This window comes from Carassius carassius, chromosome 1 (assembly GCF_963082965.1).
Source record: "Carassius carassius chromosome 1, fCarCar2.1, whole genome shotgun sequence".
NCBI classification, from domain to species: domain Eukaryota; kingdom Metazoa; phylum Chordata; class Actinopteri; order Cypriniformes; family Cyprinidae; genus Carassius; species Carassius carassius.
Genome location: NC_081755.1, coordinates 45,758,403 through 45,783,318, shown reverse-complemented (window position 1 = coordinate 45,783,318; position 24,916 = coordinate 45,758,403). Strand labels below are relative to the sequence as shown.

At 39.9% G+C, this 24,916-nt stretch overlaps 1 protein-coding gene across 1 annotated transcript in view; it reads right to left on the bottom strand.

The window, feature by feature from the left end:
- Nucleotides 1-7,735: 7,735 nt before the first annotated feature.
- The window catches only part of abca3b (ATP-binding cassette, sub-family A (ABC1), member 3b), a 42,434-nt gene continuing 25,253 nt past the window's right edge, over nucleotides 7,736-24,916 (bottom strand). The window contains exons 11-31 of the mRNA XM_059561673.1: nucleotides 24,072-24,218; nucleotides 23,829-23,958; nucleotides 22,034-22,188; nucleotides 21,017-21,172; nucleotides 20,612-20,822; nucleotides 19,726-19,876; nucleotides 18,353-18,451; nucleotides 16,979-17,171; nucleotides 16,156-16,465; nucleotides 15,800-16,082; nucleotides 14,920-15,124; nucleotides 14,551-14,770; nucleotides 14,313-14,471; nucleotides 12,685-12,845; nucleotides 12,457-12,591; nucleotides 11,520-11,714; nucleotides 11,192-11,379; nucleotides 9,727-9,897; nucleotides 9,449-9,645; nucleotides 9,298-9,371; nucleotides 7,736-8,595 (exon numbers count right to left, since the gene is read on the bottom strand). Of these exons, the coding sequence (XP_059417656.1) occupies nucleotides 8,464-8,595; nucleotides 9,298-9,371; nucleotides 9,449-9,645; nucleotides 9,727-9,897; nucleotides 11,192-11,379; nucleotides 11,520-11,714; nucleotides 12,457-12,591; nucleotides 12,685-12,845; nucleotides 14,313-14,471; nucleotides 14,551-14,770; nucleotides 14,920-15,124; nucleotides 15,800-16,082; nucleotides 16,156-16,465; nucleotides 16,979-17,171; nucleotides 18,353-18,451; nucleotides 19,726-19,876; nucleotides 20,612-20,822; nucleotides 21,017-21,172; nucleotides 22,034-22,188; nucleotides 23,829-23,958; nucleotides 24,072-24,218 (3,672 nt within the window). The 3' untranslated portion in view covers nucleotides 7,736-8,463. The remainder of the gene's footprint in view (nucleotides 8,596-9,297; nucleotides 9,372-9,448; nucleotides 9,646-9,726; nucleotides 9,898-11,191; nucleotides 11,380-11,519; nucleotides 11,715-12,456; nucleotides 12,592-12,684; nucleotides 12,846-14,312; nucleotides 14,472-14,550; nucleotides 14,771-14,919; nucleotides 15,125-15,799; nucleotides 16,083-16,155; nucleotides 16,466-16,978; nucleotides 17,172-18,352; nucleotides 18,452-19,725; nucleotides 19,877-20,611; nucleotides 20,823-21,016; nucleotides 21,173-22,033; nucleotides 22,189-23,828; nucleotides 23,959-24,071; nucleotides 24,219-24,916) is intronic.

Below are 24,916 nucleotides of genomic sequence, written 5' to 3'. Positions count from 1 at the left end.
AGAATATCGTAGAGACATGGGACTTGGTTCTTTGCACTCATACTAGTGAATAGGACTCACAACATGCTACACATGCTAACAGTGAATATCTACATGCTAATAATGTAGATAATAATGCTAAAACATGATTAACATTCATCAAAATGTGTTATCGTCATGCTAATGTTATTCTATTAAATGCTAGCATTGCCTAGCTAAGTGCTAAAACATGCTAAAAACATCCTAAAGCATACTAGGTTTGCCTATCTAAGTGCTAAGGCATGCTAACAGCATGTTAACATCATGCTAATGACAAGTTAAATGTGTCACGACTGGTGTTACAGAACACACAGGAGAGAGAACCAATTGCGGGTATGTCTTTATTAGGGGTTAATCCACAGAGAATAAACAGTCCAGGCGTGAGTCGAAAACCAGAAGAGCAATCCAAACATAAACTAAACAAGAAGACAAGGCAAGGCAAGGCAAGGCAAGGCAAGATGACGGACATGAATTAACGTTTAACATTAAACAAGGACTCCGTGCCTAAGACTCAGACAGACCAGGTATAAATACACAAAAGGATGATGGGGAAACAGGAGACAGGTGGGGAACAATCAATTAACTAAACAAGGAGGAAGGTGGCCAAATAAGGAGACAGGAAGTGATAAGGTGACAGACACCGTGAGAAAGGAGGACATCTAGTGGAAACCCAGGGACACAACCCAGACACTGTGACAGAACCCCCCTTTACGGAGCGGCTCCCAGACGCTCCACGACAGACACAAAACAGACCAGGAGGGAGGCGGACAGGTGGAGGCTCAGGGGGAGGGATGGAGGGCCAGAAAAGAAAGACATTGGAAACAGGCACCAGAAAGTAACCACAAAACAGGAAGACCAGGAGGGAGGAGGACTGGAGGAGGTTCAGGGGGAGGGATGGAGGGCCAGACTACAGAGAGGAACAGGGACAGGAGTAAATACAAAAACAACAAACAAAAAACAACATGAAGCCCCCCAGGGCGGGGCAGAAGACCACCACGTCCTTGTGGTCGAGGCCAGAGTCCTCCAGGGCGGGGCAGAAGACCACCACAACCGTGTAGTCAGGGCAAGCGCCCCCCAGGGCGGAGCAGAAGACCACCATGTCCGTGTGGTCAGAGCAGAAGCCCCCCAGGGCGGAGCAGAAGACCACCACGTCCTCGTGGTCAGAGCGGACGCCCCCGAGGGCGGAATGGAAGACCACCACGTCTGTGTGGTCAGAACGGAAGCCCCCCAGGGCGGAGCAGAGGACCACCATGTCCTCGTGGTCAGAGCGGAAGCCCCCCAGGGCGGAGCGGAGGACCACCACGTCCTCGTGGTCGACGCCAGAGTCCCCCAGGGCGGAGCGGATGACCACCACCCCCCTGTGGTCGATGCCGGAGTCCAACAGGCCCGAGCAGCAGCCCACCCAGTGACTTGACTCTGAACGTCCAACGGTGACCCGCCCTGACTCTGGAAGGTCATCAGTGACTGGCCCTGACTCTGGAGAGTCCACTGGGACCTGACTCGACTCTGGACGGTCAACAGGAACTAGCCCTGACTCTAGACCGGTCTTGGGCACCGAATCGGGAACGGCATCGGGCACCGCCTCGGCCTCGGGAACGCCCTCCGGAACCGCATCGCCCTCCGGAACAGCATCGGCCTCGGGCACCGCCTCGGCCTCCGGAACGGCATCGGGCACCGCCTCGGCCTCCGGAACAGCATCGGCATCGGGCACCGCCTCGGCCTCGGGCACCGCCTCGGCCTCCGGAACAGCATCGGGCACCGCCTCGGCCTCCGGAACAGCATCGGGCACCGCCTCGGCCTCCGGAACAGCATCGGGCACCGCCTCGGCATCGGGCACCGCCTCGGCATCGGGCACCGCCTCGGCCTCCGGAACAGTATCGGGCACCGCCTCGGCATCGGGCACCGCCTCAGCATCGGGCACCGCCTCGGCCTCCGGAACAGCATCGGGCACCGCCTCGGCATCGGGCACCGCCTCGGCATCGGGCACCGCCTCGGCCTCCGGAACAGCATCGGGCACCGCCTCGGCATCGGGCACCGCCTCGGCCTCCGGAACAGTATCGGGCACCGCCTCGGCATCGGGCACCGCCTCGGCATCGGGCACCGCCTCAGCATCGGGCACCGCCTCAGCATCGGGCACCGCCTCGGCCTCCGGAACAGCATCGGGCACCGCCTCGGCCTCGGGCACCGTCTCAGCATCGGGCACCGCCTCGGCATCGGGCACTGCCTCGGCCTCCGGAACAGCATCGGGCACCGCCTCGGTCTCCGGAACAGCATCGGGCACCACCTCGGGAACGTCCTCTGGGCCTTGAGGAACGGTAGACGCCTGTCTCCTCCTCCTCCGCCCTCTATGTTGGCGAACCGGTGATACCTTGTCTGGAGACTCAGGCGTTGAGTCGGCCATCTTGTGCTGTGGCGCTGGGCTGGCGGCCATCTTGTGCTGTGGCTCTGGGCTGGCGGCCATCTTGTGCTGTGGCTCTGGGCTGGCGGCCATCTTGTGCTGTGGCTCTGGGCTGGCGGCCATCTTGTGCTGTGGCTCTGGGCTGGTGGCCATTTTGTGCTGTGGTGCTGGCTCAGCAGCCATGACATGAACAGTCTTGGGAATCTCTAGGATCTTAGATAACATCTCGAAATAATCGAGAAAGGTGTCAGCGGCCATCTTAGGCGTTCGTGTTGAGCTGGCAGCCATCTTGCACTGTGGTGTGAGGCCTTCCATCTGGCCTCGTGGTGCGGGGTTGGTGGCCATGCACCGCAGCGGCGCTGGGTTGGCGGCCATCTTGTGCTGTGGTGCTGGACCAGCGGCCATCATGGGCAGTGTTGCTGGCTTCTTTCTTCTGCCCTGGTGAAACGGCGGCTCTGGTCCCTCCCACGTGAGCCCCGAGTCGAAGGGAGGCCATGGTGGAGAGCGATGCTGAGCTTCCTCTCGCCCACCTCCTCCTCGGCGACCTCCCCTGGTCCCGCGAAACACGACCAGGCGGGTTCCCTCAAACCGATTGCTCCTCTCCCGCTCTGTGGCTGGGGAAGAAGCGTTAATCGACATACCGCTGGATCTCAAGGTGACGGAGTCCTTCTGTCACGACTGGTGTTACAGAACACACAGGAGAGAGAACCAATTGCGGGTATGTCTTTATTAGGGGTTAATCCACAGAGAATAAACAGTCCAGGCGTGAGTCGAAAACCAGAAGAGCAATCCAAACATAAACTAAACAAGAAGACAAGGCAAGGCAAGGCAAGGCAAGGCAAGGCAAGATGACGGACATGAATTAACGTTTAACATTAAACAAGGACTCCGTGCCTAAGACTCAGACAGACCAGGTATAAATACACAAAAGGATGATGGGGAAACAGGAGACAGGTGGGGAACAATCAATTAACTAAACAAGGAGGAAGGTGACCAAATAAGGAGACAGGAATTGATAAGGTGACAGACACCGTGAGAAAGGAGGACATCTAGTGGAAACCCAGGGACACAACCCAGACACTGTGACAAAATGTATTAGCATAATGGTAAATTTATTAGCTTCTTGTTAAAAACATGCTGACATGTTAATAGTGTTAATCACTTTAACATCTTGTTAAAACCTTCTAGCAACATGCTAATCTTGCTAATTTCATGATGACAACATGTTAATCATGTTAGCATGTTGCTAGCATCATGCTAAACATGTTGCCATCTTGTTAAAACATGCTATTTTCATGTTAACAACATGCTAATTGTGTAAGCGTGTTTCTAGCATAATGCTAACAAAATTAGCATGTTATTAACATAATGCTAACACAATTAAGGTTAGAATTAGTTCCTAGAGCCGAGTTTTGTCTCACACACATCCTGTTAGCACAAAGTTCATGAGTGCATCTCTCACCTCTGCCACACTTCAATTTGGAGTGACGTTTTCATAGACCTGATGCAACATTTCATCTTGTCAGTCAAATAAGATCTCAAAAACTATTCACCTTCTAGGCAGAAAACGCATGCAATATCTATCGGCAAGCACCACTTACATTTGTAGTAAGAAAATTGACATATCTAGTTATTATTTAACATATTTCCAACCAAATACTCAAACTATAATAACAAATAACACTTTTCCGATTGTGCCTGTCATGTTAATTATTTTGCAGTGATCTAATGTTCATGGTCATCAAACAAACTTTGACCAACTGTAGCTGCTATAAATGGTTCATTCTCAGCAGGCTGTTTCAGTGTTTCACTGTTTATTTGGCCTGATATATTGACGGCCAAATGATTCAAGAGTAATGGCCTATATTACACAGTTGTTTCAATGTAGATCAAAATCAGACTTACGGTAATTAAACATTGGGCAACACTTTTATACCTGTACTTCATATAACATTACCGGATCATGTTGATAGTTGATACAAAAAGACATGGTGTTTTCATGCAGCAATGTTCACATATTTCTAAGTGATTTAAATACCTTTGTTGCTGCTGTAGTGAAAAATGAGTTGACATTCATCCTCCTTTCTCATGGCTGAACCTTACCTGTCTGAGGATGATTAGCTTTTATTGCTAACTGTGTCAGGGGCTGAAAGGAAAACGGAGCCGTAACATTGTTATCCACGAGTGCTAACTGGAACACAAGCTCAAGGTAAATGAATGGCATGAAATAGTGGAATTAGTATATCTGTCTTTTCAACCCATGCTCTCTCAGAGAAAAGTTACAAAATTGTCACTGGAAGCGGCATCCTTTCAAAAGGTGCTAATATGTACACTTAAAATACAAATATGTACCATTTACATTTAGCAGACGCTTTTATCCAAACTGACTTACAAATGAGGACAGAAGAAGCAATCAAATCAACTAAAGAACAATAAAATGCAAGTGCTATAACAAGTCTCAGTTAGCCTAATGCAATACACGTAGCAAGGTTGTTGTTGCTGTTGTTGTTGTTGTTTTTTAGGGGCATAAAACAGAAATAAATCAGAATTACAAGATAAAAAAATACAAATTCATTTTTTTTCTCAAAATTGTATATTTGCAATTAAGAGACTTTTCTCAAAGCATACATTTTTTACTTGCAAAAGTCAGAATTGTGAATAAAAAAACTATACTATGAAATACATAAAGTCACAATTACTTGTGTGTTGGAAACAAGATTCCACAGTTTTGTGCAGTGAATTATAAAAGACATTTATAAACCAAACACTAAAAACTATAAGAACAATGTAACACTTTTCCTGTTTTGCCTGTCGTTGTGTTAATCATTTTTCGATGTTCTGATGTTCAGATACTGGCAGTAAAAACAAACAGTAACCAACTGTATATAGCTTCAATAAATGGCAATAAAAGCTAGTATAAAGTATTAATTCTCAGCAGGCTGAGGGAAAGTTACCTCCGGCCAGTTTCACTGTTTGTTTGGCCTGATATATTGACAGCCAAATGTGTCAGGAGTAATGCTTCATCACTATATTACAAAGCTGTTTCAATGTAGATCAGATCAGACTGAAGGGAATTAAACATTGCGCAACAACCACCAAAAAATAAATGAAAAAAGCTATAAATTATAATCAATTAAATTAAAAACAGCCGTTTCAAAGACATTTTTACGATGAAAAGTTAGTGAAGAGAAAAGATTGTGAAGCACAAGTAGTTCACACATTTATAAGTGACTTAAATACCTTTTGTTGCCGCTGTAGTGAAAGCAGCATTGACATCTGTCCTCCTTTCTCATGGCTGAACCTTCACCTGTCTGAGGATGATTAGCTTTTACTGCTAACTGTGTCAGGGGTTGACAGGAACACAGAGGCTGTAACATGTCATGTTTACATTCGTACACACCAGTGCTAACCGGTCTGAGAACACAAAAGCTCAAGGTAAATAATGGCATTAAATAGTGCAATTATTGTATTTTTTTTTTAACTCATACACTCTCAGAAAAGAACAAAAAAACACACACACACTAACTGGAGTGATACTCTTTGGAAATACGCTAATATACCTTTAAGACCCTCATATACAGCATTTAGGGGTAATTAAGATACAAAGATTTATCTTTTAGGTTCTGTCCCCTAGGGTACTGACCCAGTTACTTTATACCTTTTTATTTCAAGTTATGTAAGCTACTCATTAAACTCTCTTGAATTAACTCTAGTCTCTTTTTTTTTCTTCTCCAGAGCAATGCTAACGCCGCTCTTATGCCTTCTGATACTGTTAATAAAGTCACTGAATACACTGATGCCGGAAGCAAAAAGTATGGAGAAATTGTTTTTAAGCACTAAAATATGGGTGTAATATGGAATATGCCATGAGAATAATTACGGAAATGTATATACACTAAAATAAATATATTTTTATATATAATAAAAGCATTAAATTATTTAAAAAGACATAATAAATAGCACATTGGTACTTAAACAGCCAGTCGACCTAAAAAGACTTTCTTCTGTGTAACACAAAATCAATATCTTGAAAAATTTGAAGAACAAACAACAGAGTTCATTGACTTTGGATGAATGAACAAAAACATTGGTTCTGTTATGCAGAAGTCATTCAGTATTTATTCTCTTGTAATAATAATAACAATAATAATACAATTATTCAAGTAGTTTACACGCCTGAACTATCGACAGCTGGTTTATCTGGATTACATAATGGACTCGGAGCTGGAAAGGTTTGCTAGATTTAGCTGTAAATTATTGCAGAAATGAGTCAACCTCAGTGTGTGAACGGGAACACAAACTATATGAAAAGAAAAAAGACTCCATAACACAATTGCTTTGCATAAGGCAGATTTAATAAAAAGGAAATGGCAATACTTATATTTCTCACAAGGTTCATTTAGTGATACAGTACACAAGATTACAAGGTAAATTCCCTTTTTTGCAATATGGCATACATTTGACCATGTGAAATCAACATTGGCATCATTAATAACATTCCCAAGTTTGTCTTCGCGATTCTCAAAATGCAATATTTCAAACAAGCAGTTCAGACACGACAGCCAGAGCACTGTGCAAAACACACCAATCAACCACAAAACCATAGAAAAGAAACGATGTCAAGCCGTTTATCTACAGTACGTCAGTGTGTTCCACTGTTTTCTTCCTTCACTACGAAATACATTCAGTTCACATGAACGTGGACGGAAACATGGTCAGAGTGATGTCAGTACGGTCTGGAAGGGAAGCCGAGCTGCTCTCGTTTTAAATCATGGTAATGTTGTCCAATCATGTTCAACGAAGTCTAAGTGACTAAGAGGAAATCTAGCATAAACAATGTAGAAATGAGATTAGCAGCCTGACCTGAGAGTCACTGAGCCTCGTCAACATGAATCTGGAAAACATTCAATGCAAAAAAAAATGATTTTACAGACTCCAGACTTGCAATTCTTCATGTGAGCTCTTTCATGGATTCTGTGAAGTTGCATGAATTGGTCCACATCAGTAGTGCAAGATAACATAACAAAAAAACAAAAGCTTGTGGTTTCTGCTCGGGGACAGAATCACACAAGTGGACATTTAGTGTATCTAACGACAAAAAAATTCAGTTTGATCCAGATGGAAAAAAAGGAAAAAAAGTGCACTGTCCGTCATCTAGTGGTCACCTGTGACATTACACTAAGCGCAAAAATTCTCCATTCATCTGGAGAAGAAATGTCACACCTGTACAAAATTATAACTGGAAATGTGATGGGACAAACATTAACACATCTGTGGTCTCATTGAAAAATCTAGCAGCGAAAAAAATTTAAAAGTGGCTTTTTTTTTGGAAGATAAATTAGATTTCTATCAAATAGCTGAGTATAGATGCCTAGATAAATGCTAATAAATCTATTGTAGAAATTCCATAAATGACTAAAAGGTATTCTATCAGATTTTTACATTCATGTTCAGCAACTTTTCTTGTAAATGTTCTATTCTACAACATTGCAAATCCCAAAGAAGCAGCTTTTATATCATGTTTTTGGACATCGTATTTTCCTATATTTCTGGCCTTATTTTGCATATGCTATCAGGAGAGGGACGAAGCGCATGTACCTTCAGTATTGAGACCGCAGTAGAAAACGGGTGAGGAGAAACAAACAAAAAAAACATTTATAAATAACACAGCAATCGTACACAAGTGCACACATGAGAGATCCCGTCTGTCGCGCTTACAGATGATAAACAAATGTCTTTTCTTTTTGGTGCACAGACCCACCAATTAAAAATCAAAGACTGTTTCTGATGGTGTGATGAACGTCCCGTTTGAACTCACACTGCTCGCAAACGCACACACAGACTTGAAATAAACACTCTTCTGGCGGAGAGCTCGGGTTAGTGGTCTTGTCTCTGTCTGGAAGTGTGTGTTACGTACGTATGATCCTGTCAGAGATGTGTGTGTGAAGAGAGACACCTGAGTAATGTCCAGTGGTCCCAGGCTGTACCTCCGACTCATCGGGTAAAGGTCAGATCCAGGAGCTCCGCCCCTTTAGTGCTTGAGCGTGTCATTTCCTGCAGGCCTCGGCGCAGTGCTGGAACTGGGCGAAGCTGAGGAACACCTGCTCCAGAGAGATCTGGCTGACGCAGTAGTCCTCGATGCTGTACTTCTCTTTGGCTGTTTCTAGAACACCAAAAACCTGGGACATAAAGACACAGAAATGCGTTAGTGCATTTAAGACATTTGCCGAACTGTGCATTTTTCTACAATTCAACTCGAAATTCTATTTCACTTGTGACAGCAGAACCAGAAACAATCTCAGAGGCATTCAAAATCCATTCGTATGCATTTTAAATGCTTCTTTAGCTTGTTCAACAGTGAAAGTGAAACCAAAAGTGTGAACTGGTAGCATTTTTTTTTTTTTTTGATTTAAGAAAATTCTCAAGAAAAAGAGTGTGTGTAAATATTGGTTATGTTGTGCACTATGGTTATGTTGCAAAAAATAATAATACTAAACAATTTACATAATTATATTATGTAATTAATCAAATATAGTCAGGAAACTATACATTACAGCTGAATGGTGTCCTTTTAACTATTATTCTAATCATTTATGGTGCATTTATTATTTAATTGTGTGTTACAAATATCCAAAACATAACTAAAACTGAATAAAACAATACTATTAAATGGAATAAAAATGATTTTAAATGCATCTTAGATCATTTCTTGTTTATTTGTCACGCTGGAAAAGTAATATCAAGTCCTGTGCCTTGCATTATGGGAAGGTTACAATTTGGTCAGTTTCATTTGTGTACTGTTTGCAGTGTACGTACTGCAGAAATAGTTGTATGCTATTTGGAACATCACAATGTTTGCACTGCACGTGTCTGAGACGTACCTGTGCCCAGGTGAGAGTTTTGTCAGTCAGGTGATAGTGGACCATTCCATGGTGTTCATCCTTCAGTAAACTTCCTGTGAGAGGCATCAGGTGAAAGTTATAAAAGCTGTCACACTGTCCAGCGGAAATACAAAGCGTGTCATTTAGATACCTGGGAAGGTGCTTTCAATGAAGTCTTTGAAGAGCTGAAGGTCCATCTCCTCTAACTCTGTCTCCACGCGGACCTTCGCCAGCAGCGTGTACCCGCTCCCAAACTTGCTCTTCAGGTGCTGTGGGCTGCCCAGACATTTGAACTGACCGTTCACCATGACAGCCAGCCGGGTGCACAGCGCCTCACACTCCTCCATACTGCGGAGAGAGAATGAGAAACGGTTGGTTTCTTCTCACTTCCAGTCCATATCTGCTCTAGTACGGTGACGTGTGGCTCACCTGTGTGAGGTTATGATGATGGCTTTGCCAGACTCTCTGGTGCGTGTAATTGCGTCCCACAGCAGCCGTCTGGCCACAGGGTCCATGCCAGTGGACGGCTCGTCCAGGAAGATCACGGGCGGCCCACCGATCAGAGCCATGCCTGCACTCAACTTCCTCTTATTGCCGCCACTGTGTAGGAGTCAATAAACAACTTATAATACACACTAACAGCATATAACAAACCAATGACATAACTTCTGCCATTCAGAGTGTTTCCCTACACTTCAATAAACTAGTCCATCATATACACTCATGCATTTATCCAAAAATCAATCCATCGCATCTAACATTCCATGCATGCAAATTTAATCATCATATTCATATTTAACACAATCTATATATCAAATCTAACCAGCAATCGAACGATCCATATATCATAACTAGCTATCCATTCATCATATTTATCTATACATCATCCATCCATCATATCTTACTACCCACAAATCATATCTAACCATCCATGAATCATATCAAAAATCCACAAATCATATCTATAATCCACTAATCATATGTATAATCCACAAATTATATCTATAATCCACTAATCATATGTATAATCCACAAATTATATCTATAATCCACTAATCATATCTAACCATCCATGAATCATATCTATCATCCACAAATCATATCTAACCATCCATGAATCATATCTAAAATCCACGAATCATATATATAATCCACAAATCATATATATAATCCACAAATCATATATATAATCCACAAATCATATCTAACCATCCACTAATCATATCTAATCACCCATGAATCATATCTAACCATTCAGTAATCATATCTATAATCCACAAATCATATATAACCATCCACTAATCATATCTAACCACCCATGAATCATATCTAACATCATTGGATCAAATCTATCAATCCACAAATCATATCTAAAATCCACAAATCTCATCTACCATCTATGAATCATGTCTAACCATGAATCATACCTAACATCCATTTATTGTATTTCGCCAGCCATTCATCATCAAATCTAACCACCCATGAATCGTATCTACACATCTATGAAATATTTTCCATTCATTTATCATATCTAACAAACCATGAATCATATGTAAACATCCATATATCATAATTTATATGGACGGAAATTATATCTAACCACTTACAAATCATATTTAACCACCCATTAACCTTATCTTTTAACCCAATCATATCTAAACAATAATACTTTACCATCCATTTTTCATCATATCTAACCACTAACATATCATGTAACATATCATTAGTTCATTATATCTAACCATTATCTAACATCAAACTTTATAATCCATGGTATTTTACCATCCATCATCACATCTAGCATTTATATATCATAACACTCATCTATCCATACACTTAAATCATCAATCCATCCATCGATCGATCCACTTTCTCTCAGGAGTCATGTTCATACCTGTAGCTGCGGACGAGTTTGTCAGCGTGAGGTTCGAGCAGCAGGGAACGCAGGACGTTTTCTACACAGGCTGTGACGTATTTCTCTGGGATGCCCCTCAGTCTGGCATACATGCTCAGGGTCTCCCGCCCCGTCATGTGATCTAGCACCGCGTCAAACTGGGGACAGTAGCCAATTCTCTGCTGCACCTGAAGCGAAGTCATATTTAATACTGTGTTAAACCATTTACTTGTACCTACTAGGACATTTAAATATCTCCTCTCTAAAAATATGCAGTTAAGGAAATGTTTTACATGAAATGGCAACATGAGAAAACAAAATACTGAACCTTTTTCACATCCCGGAGGATGCTGTAGCCGTCAATAAAGGCGTCTCCTGAAGTTATGCTTTCATCTCCTGTCAGCATTTTGAATGTCGTAGTCTTCCCAGCTCCATTAAATCCCAGCAAACCAAAGCACTCGCCCTTCCCAACGGCCAAAGACAAACGGTCCACCGCTAACAGCGACTGCCCGCCTGAATATACCTAGTGAAACACAAGCACAGACTTTAAGAGAAAGGAAAAAAGAGAAAAAAACAGACAACTAAAACTAATATGTCTGGTAACAGATTTGATTGGTTACAGAACTTCAGACTTTTATATGAAGGGGATGCTCTGACCTAATTTTCATGGCATTTCAGTGCATTGTGGCAATTATAATAGTTTTGTACAGATATGTAAAACCTTTGTAAATCCATCCAGATCATATGGATGGCTGGACAGACTACAACACATCCTGATAACATTATTGCCAGCAATCGGTTTATTTCTGGAGAATATAGCTGTAAACCGAAAATCCCGTTTAGTGGCTTTTGTGAGGATTCCTTTGATTATGACTTAACAATCTTGAATAAGACTGGACAAATGTTGTTGCAGAACTATCTAAACAAATTGCAGAAATCCATAAAATGGGCCATAAAAAAATATTAATCATAGTTAATCAAGAAGCATGACTCTGGGACAAATTATTCAGACGAGATTTAGCGATTTTAACAGATTTTCTGCATGTTTTATGCACTTTGGCCAATAGGTGGCGCCACCCGACTGGTTTTGTACACTCAGGGCATTGTGGCAATGATACAGTGGAACTGGCATGACAATACAGTAAAGCATTGCATTCTCACAGCATGTTCTGAAGATGATCTGATAATCTTTTGGAGAACTATAGGTAGAAATTGAAACCTTGAGGTATAACACGTGAACACACAGTGGTTTGGGAACAGTGTACCTTGCAGAGCTCCTGTAGGATAAGCGGGCTGTCCACCATTGACTCAACTACCGGCTGGCAATCCATCACTCTCTTCCTCTCCTCCCCGACATCTCTGTCCTCAGGCTGGAGAGCTTCTTCTGCCAACAGCAAAACCTGACAAAAACACACACACCCACAGCTGTGATCGTTAGCATTCAAACCAATCAAATAAGAGCACTATATCCCGTGTTTACATTGGTCTCCCACCTTCTTGCGTCTCCTGCAGAGGTTGAGTAGTGTGTGGACGCACCGGAGCTCGACGAGGAAAACCAGGGCAATGAAGACAACACCTTGTAGGGACATGGCCACCAGGAAGCGGCCCACTCCGGGCTCATCCATGGAAAAGTAGTTTACCTGGTACGTGATATCTGCAGATGACCAGCCAAAATGACTATGAGAATGAGTACCCAGTCCACATTACGTGTGCCACATGCACTGCTAGCTGCTTTAAAGTGATGTCAGTGACAATAACATCAGTGCTGTTGATCGAGATTTCATTTATGGCAATATTCGAAAGATTTATCAGCTAGCAGTGCTGCTATTACAGCTCTATCGAGACCGTAAACACAATTAGCATGGACCAACACAGGCTAACATATTACAGAAAAACTAAAATCCAATATCCAGGGTTTCACATTTGCATAAGCGAAGTGAAACACAGCAGGAAACAACATTTCTAATTCATAAGATAATTCCACATCAAATCAAATCCACAGATGACAGGAAAATGTTTAATTAAAATTTTTCATATCTTATATCTATCATATCTGACCATCTATACATAACATCTAACCATCAATCCATCTTATCCAACCATTCTTCATAGTTAACCATAATCCATCATATCTAACCATTCATTCTTTATAGTTAACATCCATCATATCTAACCAACCATCATTCTAACATCTATATAATATTTAACCATCTATACGTTGTATCTAATCCTCTTTACATCATATCTAACATCCATCCATCATTTCCAAACATCCAGTCATTTAGCAGATGCTTTTATTCAAAGCGACTAACAAATGAGGACAATGGAAGCAATCAAAATCCACGAAAGAGCAATCTCAGTTCGCTTAAACACAGTACACATAGCTAGGACTTTTATTCATTGTATAATAAGAAAACCGATAAATAAATAAAAAAAAGAATAGAGCATGCTAGTGTTAGAGGCCTTTTTGCTTTTGTTAATTTTATAATAAATAAAAAGAAAACAAACAAATAGTATACAAGAAGGTTACAGAAGATTTTTTTTCATCTTTAAATCAACCACTGATTTAACCATTTAATTGATTTGGATCAATCGCAATGCCTCGCTTATTAACAGTGACTTGATGCCACCTACTCACCATCACATCTATCCAATCATTACATTATATCTAACCATCTATATCAGTGATTCTCAACTCCAGTCCTCAGGACCCATTATATATGAATATATTTTACAATACAAACTTTTATAACATTTTACCAGATTTAGTCATACACATTCCCCACTAAATAGTGTTATTTCACTAAATGTTCAGATTTCATCAAATTATTGTGCACTCATGATTTTTCTAGAATACATTTTCTGCTGAATTACACACTAACTTAGTTTATAGTAGTATTTTTACCATAGAATATGACCATTTATTTTTTCATTTTCATTATTTCATTTGTTATTTTTTTAGTAAAATGAAGTTGTCTATATTTGGTAGAGTGTGTTTAGCACAAGAAAACATAAGGTCAACACAGAAATTGCTACAAACTACACTGATTTAAAGCTGCGCTGACATGAGCTCATGATTTTCAGGTCAGGTGGTTTTTCAGGCTGATAATCAATTACTCACTGTAGGACTTGCAAATGAACTCGGCCAACTTGCTGGAGGTGCAGAAGGTGATGATCTCGTAGTTCTGGTAGAACTCGCTGAAGGACATGCCCAAGCAGTAATTCGGGAAGACCAGGAAGATCTTATCCAGAAGGTGAGACATGTCTTCTAGCTTTAGCTCTGAGGGAAGAGAACACAAGGTGTGTGAACACACATTCAAGCAAGAATTGAAATGCAAGTGCGGACGTGCGCGTCTCACCAGGTATGGTCATGATGGTGACCGCGAGGAAGGTGGCCGTGCCGCTGAGGATGTTGAAGATGGTGAGGCGCGTGTAGGCGGTGGCAGCCGTGGAAAACAGGAAGCTGAGCAGGTACATGAAGGGAATCACCGCCCAGCCATACAGAAGCAGCAAAAGCAGAACGTCCACCAGGTGGTTCTCAGCTACAAATGCTTCCACTGAAAACACTCGGAAGACCACCTAGAAATAACAAAGCACCCTCATATATAAAATACATTTAAATCACTATACGTTTTTACTTTGTATTATTTTGCAGCACCCTTGTAACTCTGATGGGGCCTCCAGATTAAGAACCACTGACAGAACCTAGACCGTAAGTTCATACTGACCAGCATGAGCAGGCAGGGCAGCAGGAAGTTGATGAGGTCCCACAGCAGGGCGGAGAACCAGAAGTTGGAGAGGTAGACCCCGCTGACCTGCTGCACATGTTTGGACTTCACCGATCGCTCTGAGACGAGGAGCAGGGCGAAGGTGCTGGCTAATGATGCCATGCCGTACATGAGGTTAATGGCGATGGCGAACCCTGTCTGGCCTCTGTAGAGACAAAAACGAAGATGAAATACCGACTCAATGACTAGGTGTCCCAAGTTAACTTCACTTAGGGTTGGTTCTGGGTTTGTTCTGACTCCTCTGGCTGATTTTTCATGATGCATAAACGCTGTCAGAAACACGGACAGCACAAAATCAAGACATGATATGGACTACTGTCTATGAATATTAAACAGCAAAAGACTGTTATTTAAACATGAAGTTCGTTCGGTTTAACTTGAAGAAATTATGACAAATGTATTACTACTGTACAGTAGAATGTCCTTCATAATAATAAAAACACTACATTAAAACATTATTTTAAGAAATATAAAAGCGCTCTTTTTCCTAAAAACATATATTTGCATAAATTTTATTACCACCATTTTTGATAAAGAGTATTATTAAATCACAAATAAACACAATCTAGGAAAACGATAACAATTTCTGTAATAAATAAATAAAGCTTTAATTAAAATATTTTTTTAGATTTGTTGACATTAAAGGGGAGATCTCTAATTATCACTCCATAAATCAGAAAATACTGTCAACTTTTTATAAAATTAAAATACATTTTTACCATGTTTATGCATTAAAATGGAAAGTTAGAATTTGGGAAAAAATGAAACCGATATCATTACTTGCCAAACAGCACTAAATGCTCTCGGAGAGGTTACATACTCAGAAAGCTGGCTCTGGGCCGTCTCGGACATGTTGCGGGGCATGGGGTAATTTCCCGTCTGGATTGAGGCATCGGGTCCAGCTAGTAGTTTGTAGAGAGCGTTGTCAACCAGCATGAGCGCTGTAGCGGGGGTGTGATAGCCCTGGTTGTTGAAGTAGGCGATGACCTCAGTGTTCTTCCTGTGTTCCAGTGTTCGGCTCCTGAAAGTCGCGCCCACCACGCAGTGCTCATTAAAAGCTCCGCCCTCCCTCTCAGCATTATATAGCACGTACTCTGACAAATCTGATCAGACAAACCACAGGTTAGGATGTGTTTGAGGCAGCTAATGTTTATTTCTTCATTCGTTTTTTATTACCTGTTATATTAGTGGCAGCAATGGCATTCTGGGAAGGCAGCTGTGCAGTATAGATCTCAGCTAGAGCTGTAGCCAGCGGCCCAGCATTGGCATCTACAGCCACGGGTACATGAGTAGGGCCATAGTGTTTCAGCGCCAGACGGAGCAGGGGCGTGATTTGGCTTCCAGGGAGGGTGCGGGCCACTACAAGAGCCAACACTGTGAAAACCAGCGGCACCAGAAACTGAGCCACCATCACTTTCCAGTTACGCCAGCTGTAGAGCGCCCTCTTCAGGAACATAGCGTAGAACTGCTGCATATAGAGCCTGGCCTGAGCACAAACACACGAAGACAATAATGAACGATACCAATAAATAACATATCTAAATAAATATAAAAGATCTTAAAAGATTTCTTTTTCTAATAAATGCTGTTCTTTTGAACTTTCTATTCAAAGAATCCACAAAACATGAAGCAGCATGACTGTTTTCAACATTGATAAAAATATAAGTTTCTTTAGCAGCAAATCAGCATATTAGAATGACGTTACACTGATGCTGAAAATTCAGCTGTGCATCACAGGAATAAGTTATTTTTATAATATATTCAAAGAGTAAACAGTTATTATAAATTGGAATAATATTTCACAAATAATACTGTTATTTACTGTATTTCTGATCAAATAAATGCAACCTTGGTGAGACTCTCAGTCATATACATATATATATTATGATTTGTTAACAAACTTATCTTACTAAACATTATTTCTAAAACAATGTTGTAACATGATTTCCCCCCAAATAAGTAGCCGTTTGTTAGCCATACTGGTTTTCTGTTGACTGACCCCAGTGTTGAATTTGATGTTGGAGCCGTCCTCTGAGATCATCGTGCCGCTGTCAGTGAAATCCGTCGTGTCCGTCATGATGCTGCTGGAGTCATCCATGGTCCAGTCATGTGACCGCCGCTCATGCTGATACTGAAGAGCCGGGAGCTGGATGGCCTGAATATCCAGACTGGAGTCCACCAGCTTCCCGACCCTGAGAGAGTGAGCACAAAGACACGAACGCTTACATAAATAAGGATCTGCATGAAAAGAGAGTGGCCCTTACTGGGACAAGGCTGGGCGGCCATTGTATGTGCCTACACAAAAACGGTTATGTAAAATGTAGAAGGGTTCACAAAAATGAAGATGAAGGAGAACTAGCATTGAATCTGTCAGTCTGTACCACGTCCTACAGCTAATGCCCGTTTAAAGTGGGACAGAAGATTTAGGACTGCACTTGAGCTCTGCAAAACCATTAGGAAAAATGTTGTGGAGATGGAAAAAGGAGCAGTGGTTAAGTGAATGACACATGTCTGCAGGGTATGTTTTCAGAGCACAGGGCTGTAATTTAGTCCTGCAAAATCACACTTCTCAGTTCTTCACTAGGGTTGAGAAGTCATGCAAATCAGTGCTATTGAACGAATCAGTTCGTATATCTAATTCAGCGGTTCTTTTTTAAGTCGCAGAAGACCTCTTTTTCTGAAAGAGCATTTCAAATCTGGGGCATGATTTTGGACTGGATGCATGCGGTCAGTGTTCAAATCTTTCTCAGGGAGCATATGGTTTACACAACAGCTGTTGAAATAGTTTAGCTTCTTCCAGCAATACACTTTTCACTTCAATTTCAAGCTTTTTACATTTCAGCAAACACACTAATGTAGTTTATTGGTATTGATATGTAAACGAGAAAAGCCATCATCTGTGCTAGGTGACTGAATTATGCTTATATTAATGCATTTATGCATTTTCTTTTGTTTGTGACATTACTGTAATGAATGGAGCGATTGTGAGATTTAAAAGAGAGTAAAACAAAAACACTGAATAACAGTGAAATAAAACAAAGACTTGATGAAAAACTTTAAAAAAGAAAAGAAAATAATTAGAGATGCCTTGGCAACTTACTTAAGTTTAAGATGAATAAAAAAAAAAAACGTGAGCTATATAGAAATATAGATTTAAAAGCAATAAAAGTGACCAGCACAAGAAAATGACTTAATATATAATAATACACAAATTTTCCACAAACATTTTAATGAAAATTTTAAATTACAAAATAAAATCAAAATAGTAAATACTATAATAGTATAGAATAAGAGTATGAAAATGACAAATCTGTGGGAAGAGGTCACAGCACACAGTATGTTTAGAGATTCTTCATTATTTGTGGTGAAGTACCTGAGAAAAACCTCCTCCATGGTGGTGACGGACGCCCCATAGCTGGCGATGCCCAACTCGTCTCGATTCATCTCCAGCTCAGCAAACAGCAGCTCAAACCTGAACACACATGAATATCAATCACGCAAATCACTCATCCACATACATGTTCATCTTAATGCTATTTTTATTAGTTAAAAGAATGCAAACCTTTTATGCTACTGTCACTGAAAACTTGCATGAAGCATCTCAAAAATTGTCAATATTTTATTAATAAGCTAGATCAGAAGTCTACTAATACCCTTTGATTGCGCTGTAAAATTGTTTGCAAAATATGAACAATTATGGACTAGTTTAGCATCTAAAGCATTTTTGGAGCTTTATCAACTTTATAAAAATGCTTTTTTAGTTCAATGCAATGTTGCTTTACTTTCACAGAGATACTTTTGTATTTTTGTTAATATTTTGAAAGAAATCCTTTTATATTTTCTGTTTTCATGTTAATTTTTTAGCAATTGTATGTGTTTTTGGTTATATATATATATAAAGTTTCAGTTTATGGTTTTGGTAATTTTTGTACTTGGTTGTAAATGTGATAAAGTAATGAGAAATGTTTCACTGGTAAGTTTAGGTTTAGTTTTTTTTTTATTATTATTACATATATATATACACTTTTTAAATATTAAATACATTTATATTCAACATTTTATTTCAGTCTCTGTTTATTTTATTTCAAGTCATTTTTTTAAGATTTTAGTTTTAGTGAACAACATGACCCTGGTTCCATTAAAACATTTTGGATAATTTAAGGAACACAAGGACGAATAAAAATGATATAAATTCCCTTTTCAGATGCACTATTGCTTTGAAGAAGTGTTTTTAGGCCGTTTGTCTCTCAGTGACGGTGGTTTAGTGAGTCAGGGACGAGAAACGCATGTCTGATGAACAGAGCGGACTGTTGTTTCGAGACCTTCACTAAAAAACTGATCAGTGGGTACATTTAGTCTGTCTGTTGCTACAGCAGCTCACAAGAACCAGACAAAATTCTCATTAGCCTCATCTATTGAATACATCAAACCCCTTTTCATTAGTCATTGTCTCTTGTAAGAGTTTGTGCAATTAAAGTTATTGATTTAGGGCCATGAGGATGAGACCTTGATGTTTGCATTCCTGTTAACCAAGTCTAACATGTAATCTCTTCAAATCAGAGGTTGTTGAAGTATGCAGCACTGTTGATGCTACATGCACTGAAAAAACTGGACGACCAACTACTTTTTTCTATGTATTAAACATGCAACATAATTAGGTAAAGTGGACAATGTTTCTTACCACTGTTTGAAATGCATTGCACAAGGCATATGGTTTCAGTGCATGTGCAGTCAGTGTTGTCTTACCGGCTGGTGCTCTCTTTGGGCAGTATGTAGGAGAGTTCAGCGCCTGCATTGCTCTCTAGAGTGGCATCAGGCACATACATGTGCACTACACGGCTGATCTCGGACACGTTACAAAACGCATCCTTCACTATAACCATGTGGTAACCAGCACCTGTAAAAATACAAGATTAAATCAGATACTTGTTTTTTTTGGAGACTACTACCTAGAAGCAAAGTTCTTATAGGAGCAAAACACTGCTTTTAAAGGGGTCATGAACTGCCTTTTTTATTATTATTATTATTATTTTATAATGTTCCCTCACTTATAGTGTAAACAAGATTTGTACATCAAAATGAAGCAGCAATAGGTTATTTCGTGTCCTGTTTTTGACCCTTTCTGCAGAACAGTCAGTTTTTACAGGAGAGGTGCATTCAAGTAAATGGAAGTAAATGCCAACTGCTATGATTGGTTCTGCATATTAAAATAATAGATTGGCTGGCACCAATGCCCTCATGGTTAGTGCGCATATATACAGCACAAGTTCGAATCCCATCTCCCACCCCTCCTCTCTCTCGACCCAGTGATGTCCTGTATGCTCTCTACTGTCAAATAAAGGTATGCTCTCTACTTTCAAATAAAGGTATAAAAAAGCCCATAAATAAAACTTACAAAATAATAATAATGGATGGATGCTGCTGTGATGTACCATGAACACAACAAGGGTAATTTGGGCTGAAAGTATTCATGTTCTGTACATATCAAACAATCTGCGCAATAGTGGTAACTCACACTTATGTGCTGCAAGAGTGGCAAAACACAACTATAGACAACAGAAATATAATCATCTGCACAAGCGTCCTGTGTGAACCTCTTTCTGTTCCTGTCATGATCTTGCGGCCGTCTCACCGTATTTGTTCTTGAGGAAAAGCGGCGAGCCGCAGCACTGGAGCTCTCCGCTGGCCATGATGGCGATGCGATCTCCCAGCAGGTCGGCCTCGTCCATGAAGTGCGTGGTGAGCAGGATGGTGCGGCCGCGCTTCTCGCCCTGCAGCAGGTCCCAGGTGGCCCGGCGGGCTGAGGGGTCCATTCCTGAGGTGGGCTCGTCCAGCATCACCACCTAAAGGAGAATAAACAAAATAAAAGTATGCACATAAACCGTGTTAGCATTAGAGTGGCTAATGCTAATGGGGAACTTTTATGTAATGATGGAAAATCCAAACTGGACCAACATGGAGATGAATAAACAGAACACAAATGGAAAAACATCTGCTAAACGTAAAATATAGCGTGAAACGCAAAGTGTTGCCTGACCTTTGAGTCTCCAATTAAAGCAATGCCGATGGAAAGCTTCCTCTTCATCCCGCCAGAGAGGGTTTTGGATCGCGCATGGCGCTTATCCTCCAAATTCAGGATCCGAAGGATGCGGTCCACCTCATCAGGGATCTTTTTGCGAGGATAACCCTTCAGCTGAAGAGAAGAGACAAGATCTGTGAAGATCCATCTGAATGCTGAATACAGTGCAAGAGCTGGGTTCAGAAGTAAAAATGCCATTCGTTTTCTCCATAAGCTACTGATTTTTAACAATAACTTGCAAAGCTTTAGAAACAGACATACTGTGATGATCTATGACATTGTTTATGGATTGTATATGCTTTAGTTGTCCAACATTATTTCAACATTATCAAATTCCTTGTGAATAACTAACTACATTACTACATTTTCTGCAGTCCACCAATCAGAGAATCGCGGCAAACAAATATCCCAACGCTCTCGAACTACTTCTATATTTGTATATTAATATATATATATTAATATATATATATATATATATATATATATATATATATATATATATATATATATCATGCATATTGTGCAACAAAATAAAAAAAATAAAAAAGGTTTCTATACTAGTAACTCTAAATGAATCATTTCGTATTTCTACATTGTTTTGTTTTTTATTTGAATTACATCCACAATGCTTCATGGGTTTATAGCTCTTTCCTTCATTAAAGCTGTCACAGTCTTCTTTGTCTTGTTGTCCAATTTTCACATAGCTTTCTGCTTTAAATCAAAGTTTGATTCGCCTCATAGCTGGCAAGGATAGAATAATTAGGCTAAAACTAGAACAACTAAAAAAAGACTTTCACAACCATATATAAAAAAAATCTGAACTGATTATGAAGTCACTGATAATGAGGGTGGGAACTGTTGCACTTTATTACAAGTCAAGTTTTCAACAAAAACAGCACAGAGCATGTTATGAATGAAAAATGGATAACGTAGATGAGCTGTGTATCTACACAGACGTGCTCTGTCTGCATCTACCTGTGTGAAGAAGAGCAGGTGTTCTCGGACGGTCAGGTTGTCGAAGAGCACGTCGTGCTGCGGACACAGACCCAGGCTTCGGCGGATCAGAGCCATGTCCTGACATATGTCGTAACCGCTAATGTACGCACGGCCGCTGCTGGGAGGGAAAAGGCCTGAGAATGCAGAGAAAGAGAGAGTCTGAATGATGTAAAGAAGCGATCAACTCTGACTGACCTCCGTTATCACTGTTTATAAGTTTATATATGTAAGAGATAACGTTAAGCTTGGCAAGAATGAATGTGTGCGATCAGAGGCCTGTATTTAGTTAATAAATATGCATATCTAAAGACTTTTGTAAGTAGTTCTGGATAAGAACATTTGCTAAATGACCTTGATATGAATGAAACTGTCGGGCTACAAGCTAATTTCACAGTAAATGAAAGCTACAGTACGCTTGTTTGTAGCCATTCTACAAGCTGCTAACACAAAAAGTAGCTAAACTGTGAAGGCATTTAAGGGGAAAATATTTTTAAAATATAACTTATAATCAGTTTATATACAGTACTTTTCATAAACCATTAAGTAAACTGAAACTACATAACCTTGTAGCTACATTACATGCTGCTAACAAAGAATAGCTAAACTGTTATAGTTTTTAAAGGGGAAATATATATTTTTTAAATATACTTATAATTAGTTTAATTAGGGATGCACGATTATGACAAAAATTATAATTGTCGATTATTCCCTTGAAATTACAATTTACGTTGCATGACGCTTATAGCATTGTTTGATGCAACTTCATGCTGTATTTTTATATGAAAATAAACAAGCTGAAAACACTAACTAAAAAAAAAAACATTTAGTGCTTTTATATTGTATTAAGCTTTAAATGTCAACTATACATCTGACTGGTTTCTGCTTTAAATGATAAAAGAGTTAAAATATGAATGGTATTATTATGTTATACTAAAACTAAAACAATAGAAAAACCATTATGATAATGTGGAAAGAAAAAAAAAACATCTTAAGCTTGCAGTATAACATAAGTGGACTTTAAACGATTAATTGCCGCTTTGAATGATTACGTAATTGTAATGACGATTAGAAATCTGATTAATTGTGCAGCCCTAAGTTACGAAGCTACATTCAAACTGGCTAAAAGCTAATCATAATTGCAGGTCAATTAAAAGCTAGACTAGATTGTAGCTATACAAGCTGCTAACAAACTATGAAAATATTTAAGGGGTCAATCAATACTTAAAAAAATATTTTAAAAAACAACAACTTATAATCAGTTTATCCACAAGTTGTGAGGCTACTTTCAAAATAGCTACAACTTACTCATAATTTAATGACGTTAAACACACACACACACATATATATATATATATATATATATATATATATATATATATATATATATATATATATATATATATATATATATATATATATTATATATAGCTACATATATAGCTACATTACATAATAAGCTACAAACAAAGTGTTGACATTCATCTTATTATAAGATCCCATGATTCACTTCTGATTTTAACACAAGATTTACACTATGAAAACATAATTTAACCGAATCATAAACTTTCAACCACAAAACTGATGATATACAATGTCATGTAGGGATATTACAAGAACACAAAACAGATATGAATCAAATGAATCATTTATGGAATCAGTTCATTAAAACCATTCAAACGAACTGACTCGCTAAAATGAATCACACTTCCTAAAGCAATATTAGAGGGACAGTCACACTATCTTACACATAAAACGACACCGTTGTGTTCATTACCTGTCAGCATTGAAAGTGTGGTGCTCTTGCCCGCTCCGTTGTGACCCAGCAGGACAGTGATCTGGCCTTCGAACATGTTGAGCGTTAAATCCCTCACCGCCTCCTTGGTCTTATTTCCCACTTTGAACACCTGCAACAGAAGGATCCAAGTGTTCACGTTCTCCAACAGTTTCTACAGGTGACCCACACTGACCTTGAGTCTCCCATCTGTCCACTATGACTCTAATATACATCTGATGATACCTTTGCCAAATGCTTGATCTTGACCCCCGAGACCAGTCCAGCTGGCTCCTCTTCAATGAATTCGCCCTTCGACACCTTCTCGGCCTCCTCCTCTTCGTCCTTCTCCTTCTGTAGGGTCACACGAGGGCTGCTGCACCAGTATGAGGGCTGAGCGCAGAGAAATATTAGATAAACACATTCATAACATAACACCATAAAGGCTAAATGTTCCCCATTTGTATCATAAACATTCACATAATGTTCTCTCTCATAAAATGTAAATGAGTGCAAAGGCCTGTTCACATTAACAATGATAATTATAAGATAATAATGACTATATTAGTGCTCACACCAAGGTTGGATTCTGGTTGGCAGTCAATGTTTTATCGGTCATCAGCTGAAAAAAAAAATATTCCGAAAGTGATTCCATTAATATTATTCCTCTGCATCATAAATCATGAGAGTTGTGCTGCGGATTACGATATTCTCTAAAATTTAGATCGATATTTAAATCTTTATGGTGCATGTTGTCCATGGTTCACATGATCAGTTGAACTTGTTGCGAAATTACTGATTGCGTGGATTCCTATTGGAAAAAACAACGGGATTTTGCCATTGAATACTGACTCTACAATGTTAATTGTATCCGCAGTTTAAGTATTCGAAATCTCTCAGGTAAAACATCAATTTACCGAAGCGATTCAATCGATCTGCTATTTCAGAGGTTTCTGTAAATATTCAGTTTATACGTAAAGTTACGTTTCAACTACGTTTAATGCTGAAATGCAAACCATTAAACTGCAGAAAAATGAAGTTGTTTCTGCTGTGAATTGAACAAATTGTGCAGATTCACATTGAAATAACTG